Source organism: Eptatretus burgeri, chromosome 17 (genome assembly GCF_056783735.1).
Source record: "Eptatretus burgeri isolate ZD-2024b chromosome 17, Ebu_testis_v1, whole genome shotgun sequence".
Classification (NCBI taxonomy): domain Eukaryota; kingdom Metazoa; phylum Chordata; class Myxini; order Myxiniformes; family Myxinidae; genus Eptatretus; species Eptatretus burgeri.
The window spans coordinates 21,931,701-21,937,811 of record NC_140977.1 but is presented as its reverse complement, the minus strand read 5'-3'; the positions used below and the strand labels follow the sequence as shown (position 1 = coordinate 21,937,811).

The window sequence follows — 6,111 nt, the reverse complement described above, 5'->3', positions numbered from 1 at the left end:
GCACCACCACATTACACCATTGTGGTGAGGGAATGGTTGGATGATAATTATAATTTCCCAAACTGGATTGGACGACATGGCCCTGTGGAGTGGACTGCAAGCTCGCCAGATCTGAACCACCTTGATTACTTCTTCTGGGGTATGCTGAAGGCACAGGTTTATTCAGTGAAAATCAGAGACACAAATCATCTGAGGCAACACATCACAGATGCATGTGCAGGGATTGATGGAAATGCTGCATTAATGCACAGTGTTCATTGCAATCTTGCACAGCGCATTGAACTGTGCATTTCTCATGAGGGACAACACATTGAACATATCATGTATTGCAATGCAATGTCAATAAACCATTTACAGTATAATGTATATTCGCCCATGTTTCCAGACTTTATGGCTACCCTGTAGAATAACCCATTAGAAAGAGTTGATATTCATAGAATACATACCTTGCACAGTCTTGAAAAGGACTTGGTGTGAGCCAACTCTTGTTTTTAAAGAATTTTTATTCTTTGATCCAATATGGCTGCCAGACCACGTCATCGTTGATGTCATCTTTATCAAACCATATTTCCCAAGGCGAGTTGATCAATCTGTTAAATTTTGCATGGATCAGTGAAGCAGTTTTTCCTTCAAAGATTTTCCCTGAGATCCAATATGGCTGCCAGACCATGTGGCACATGATGGTCATTTTCATGAAAATCCTGTTCAAATTTCAAGTCAATCAGATAACAATTGACAATTTTAGACATTTGGCCTATGTTGACCTCAAAAAAAGGTGGTTGAATTAAGTGAGTTGATATGAAAATTCTGTTCAAATTTCAAGTCAGTCGGATGAAAATTGACAATTTTAGAAATTTCGGCCGATGACCTTTTGGCCTATCTTGACCTCAAAAATAGTTGGTGGTCGAATTTAGTGATCGAACATGCAAATTTTGTTCAAATTTCGAGTTAATCAGATGAAATTTGAGAATTTCAGCAATTTGGCCTGTTTTGACCTTTTGGCCTATGCTGACCTCAAATATAATTAATTGGTGGTTGAATTCAAAGAGCTATGGAAATCTTGTTCAAATTTCAAGTCAATCCGATGAAAATTTACAATTTTAGAAATTTGGCCTTGGTTGTCCTCAAAAATTGTTGGTGGTTGAATTCAGTGACCTGATGTGCAAATTCTTTTCAAATTTCAAGTCAATCAGATGAAAATTGACAATTTTAGAAAACTGGCCTATTTTGATCTTTGGCCAATGTTGACCTCAAAAGAGTGACCGCGATATCACATGGTTTTGTAACATGCGGTAAAGTTTCAATTTCCTCCGCTGAACGGTTTTCAATGTACGCCTTCAACAAAATGCAGACACGACGTACGCCATACAAACGTACGCCACCCATCGCTTAACCCTGCCTTTCGCTTCGTGAGCACAGGGTAATTACCATTTAGAACCCTCTAGAATTAACTTTTAGAACCCATTAGAATTCATTAGAATTAAACACGGTGGGTTAGAAAAGTTCTTCTTATTCATTTTTGATGAACGGATGGAAGAACTTCACCAGATATTGAAGCAGCTTCACTGCTTAAAAAACAAAAGAAAAAGGGAAAGTGAGAGATAAAACTTTAATTTGACAGTTATTAAATGCAGCAGGCACACACAAAACAATGAAACCAACAACAATGATAATTATTACAGTTCAGATGTCAATGGGTAAAACAAATGGGACTGGTTTTACGATGAAGGAGGAAAAAAAAAAAACATTATTCTTTGAATGGGCTACAAAATGGATGGACTGATGTGGTGTCAGAAAGGAAAGAAATGATAATGTCGTCATTTGTTGTGTGGAAGACGTATCTGAACATCACTAACCTCTGCATTACTCTCCACAACCACATTCAAACTGGAAATCTTCAACATAGTTCACATCTTGATATGAAATAGTTTAGAAGTCCACATCTTATTGTAGATGACAATTGAAGAATACATGCACTGTGAAACACGCTTTTGGCATGGCAAAAGGCTAAGGGCACCATTTGCATGAGGCGAGTCGCGAGGCGCGCTGCTGGCATGAGGGAAGGTGGGTTGAGGGGCACCACCAGTGTGAGACAAGGCAATGCACGCCATGGGCGCGAAAGGAGAAAAATAGAGTGAAACGAGGGGAGGAGCACCGCTGGCACAGGCAAGCCGAGGGGCGCCGCGGGTGAGGCGAGGGGCACTGTGGACGCGGGTGAGGTGAGGGGTGCCATGGACACGGGTGAGGCAAGGGGCGCCACGGACACAGGTGAGGCGCCGCTGGCACGAGAAAAGGTGCGGCAAGGCGAGACGCCCCATGTGAGTGAGATGAGGCAAAGTGTGCCGTGGGTGTGACACGCGCGAGCACCTAATGAGGCGAAACGCGTTGCAGATGTGAGATTAAGCGAAGTGTGGGAGTGAGGGAACACCTCAGGCGTGAGAGGATGGGCATCATGGAGCCTGAGGAGAGGAGTGCCACATGTGCGGAGCGAGGCGAGAAGGGCTTAGGTCAAGAGTGTGACACGGTGTGATGCAAGGAGCGCAGCAGGCGATGGTCGATGTGGCCACGGGTTAGAGGCGACAGATGCCATGGGCGTGTGTGGGGGCGCTGTGAGCACAGCAAGACAAGTTATATCGTGGGAGCGAAACGAGTAGAGATGGGCTCAGGACGAGGCGAGGTGCACTGCGGGCGCAACATGAGGCGAGTTTCTCCATGGACATGAAGGGCGAAAAATAGAGGAGCACCGCAGGTGACTTGGGGTGCAGGGGGTCCAGGAGAATTCATATTTGTGTTTTATTCTTCAGATTCTCTTCTTTAGTGTTGGGTTTCGGTTTATTCTTGAATTGTGATATTTATCCACTTCCCTTTCTCTGTTGTTATCTCTCACAAGTCTGTTTACATGGTGGTGTTTGAATTCTCTTGGTGGGGCCTGGTCTATTGTATTGCGGTGTGATTTGTTGGATTAACTAAAAAAGGTTGCAGCGAAATACACAAAATCGATTTCTTTCAAGTGGGATGATTTTGGTTTCATTTTTCTGAGTGCTCAGTTGATTCTACTTCCTCGTACTTTTGTCCAGTTGTTGCTTTCTAATCGATAGAGTCGTATCAATCTCATCTCCTCTATTTTGTTGTCCAACTCTTCTTCTGCCTACTCTGCTCATCATTCTAGTTTCCCTCCTATTCTCCATTCTGCTATTCTTCCTTGTATTCCATTTCAATATAATCTGCCATTCTTACTTTAATCTCCTTCTATCTGTATATAAAGTGTGTCATTCTGTCTGGGTTATCCCGCTAGACCTGTTCTCTCTTCAGGGGTGGGTCTGCATCATTACCCTTGCCAAAGGAGAGGGTATTGCATTTGGATCCATTTGTCTGTCTGTCCGCACATAAAGTGAGTAGGTGTATTAATTACATGAGACCCTGAAATTTCCTTCGACCCCAAAAACCCCCAAGACCTTTGATAACCCAAAGACCATTTAGACCCACAAATACCCTTTAGAACCCTGAGACCCTTTATCACCTTAAGATCCCTTAGATCCTCTATAACTCTAAGACCCCTTTGTCCACTAAGATCCTTCAAAACCCTTAAGACACTTTTAAGACCCCAAAGAGCTCTAAAACCATTTGAACCCTAAGACCAGTTAAGACCCCTAACACCCTTTTGAAATCTAAGACATTTTCAGACAATGTCACCCTTTTGACCCTGTTACACTCTTTAGATCCTGTTCGACCCTTTAGAACCCAAAGACCCCTTCGACTCCCTTATATGCTTTCGACCCTTTTTAGACGTTTTAAGGCTCCTTTAGACCTTAAATTACACCCTTTAGATCCCTTTGACCTTTCAAAACCCTTTAGACTTTTCAATCTTCAGACCATTTGACCTTCACAACCTTTCAGACCTTTACAACTAGATAATTTAGAACTTTCATTTGCAATCAATGACCTTTCAATGAGTGCCTCCTTCCATTTATTTGCCACACAAAACAAGTCCTAGTGAGGGTCAGCAATCTCTGATTGCTCTTTCTCCTGTTATACTGTCTGACCTTAGTGTTGAGCTTCCGTTGTTGAGTCATGGTATGAATTCCAGTCCTCATACTTCATTTTTGTTGTTGTATCAAGGTTCTCATTACATTTTGCTCTCCAGTTCCTCTTATGGGGTTGCATTCACCTCCTGTCCCTCCATCTGCGATGCAGTTGGATCGCAGACTGTTGGGTGTTCCCTGTCTTTGAAAGTTTGTATTGTGAGACTTTCATCCAAATTGTATGTCGTTTTTGTGCATTGTGGCATTGGTGCAAGTTCTCCATCTCTTGGTGACCACACTTCTTTTATTGCCTCTTCAACTTGTTCTTCTCATAATTTTGTTTCTTCCTCTGTTAATGTTTTTCTGTTGGGTTATTGTTGGTTTCATTTAGTTTGTTCTTTCAACGTCATGTTTATAATGGCAATCTTTTCAGAATAGCTGCTCCCACATGTTGGCACTTCTTTATCTTATGCCCTTTTCTTCTCACCTGTGTGACTTCTTTCATGTCTTTTCATTGACGAGGAAGTTGCAAAATCCTTGGTACACAAAGAACACCGGTATGGCTTCTCGCCTGTGTGTATTCTGTGATGCCGATACAAATGTGTTGAATAAACAAATTCCTTGCTACAAACGGAACATTTGTAGGGCTTCTCACCTGTGTGAATTATTTGGTGCCTTCTGAACGATGAAGCCAATGCAAATTCCTTGTTACAAACAGAACACTTGTGTGGCTTTTCTCCACTGTGTATTTTTTGATGTAGATTTAAAGATGATAACACAGTAAATGATTTGTTGCACACAGAACACTTGTGCGGCTTTTCTCCACTGTGAATTTTTTGATGTAGTTTTAAAGATGATAACACAGTAAATGATTTGTCGCACACAGAACACTTGTACGGTTGTTCTCCTGTATGATTCCTTTGATGAATCTTTAAGGAGAGTAATCGAACAAAACCTTTAAAACACACAGGACACTTGTAGGGCTTCTCTCCCGTGTGTGTTTTATGATGCCTTTTCAATGTTGCTCTTTCTGCAAATGACTTGAGACACACAGTACACATGTAGGGCTTTTCTCCTGTGTGTGTCTTATGATGCTTTCTTAAAGTTGCTTTTTCAGCAAATGACTTAAGACACACAGAACACTTGAAGGGTTTCTCTCCTGTGTGTGTTTTTTGATGCTTTCTTAATGTTGTTCTGTCAGCAAATGCCTTAAGACACACAGAACACTTGAAGGGCTTCTCTCCTGTGTGTATTTTATGATGCTTTATTAAGGTTGTTCTGTAAGCAAATGACTTATGACACACAGAACACTTGTAGGTCTTCTCTCCCAGGTGTATTTTTTTGTGATGGTGTACGTGTTCCAATTGACTAAAGGCCTTATGACACACAGAGCACTTGTATGACTTCACTCCTGTGTGTGTTCTTTGATGACTGTTTAAATTTGTTAATTGACTAAAGGCTTTATGACATACAGAACACTTGTACGGCTTCTCTCCCGTGTGTATTCTTTGATGAACTGATAAATTTGATGAGCGAGCAAATGTCTTGCCGCAAAGAGAACACTTGTAGGGCTTCTCAGCCGAATGGATTCTTTCATGTTTTTGTAACTCCGAGATAACAGGGAAAGCCTTCTTGCACACAGAACACTTGTATGGCTTCTCACCTGCATGCATTCTTTGATGTTCATTAAACCTTTTCAATTGAGCAAAGGCTTTAGGACACAAATAACACTTGTAGGGCTTCTCACCTGCATGTATATTTTGATGAAGATTTAAAGATGATAATGTGGGAAATGATTCGTCACATACAGGACACTTGTGTGGTCTCTCACTTCCTTCGGTATTCTTGAGGATCTCTGTACAACTTTTACAACTGCGGTTGCAAGACACGATGCTAAATTTGTCAGCTTCTTGACAAATAGTCCGAGTCTTGTGCGGATTGAAAACTTCCAGGTCAAACAACTGTGAACAGTTGGAACAAGAAACTGGTTTCATTTGTTTCTCTGTAAAGACAAGTCACAAACGTCGTAAAATCACGCTATCTTGAAAAATATAGCATAATTGACGACTATTCATACAAATTAGATTTG

At 41.4% G+C, this 6,111-nt stretch overlaps 1 protein-coding gene across 1 annotated transcript in view; it reads right to left on the bottom strand.

Moving 5' to 3' along the window:
• Nucleotides 1-1,595: 1,595 nt before the first annotated feature.
• Nucleotides 1,596-6,111, bottom strand: part of LOC147009514 (uncharacterized) — a 55,444-nt gene continuing 50,928 nt past the window's right edge. The window contains exon 8 of the mRNA XM_085861269.1: nucleotides 1,596-6,024. Within this exon, the coding sequence (XP_085717395.1) occupies nucleotides 4,490-6,024 (1,535 nt within the window). The 3' untranslated portion in view covers nucleotides 1,596-4,489. The remainder of the gene's footprint in view (nucleotides 6,025-6,111) is intronic.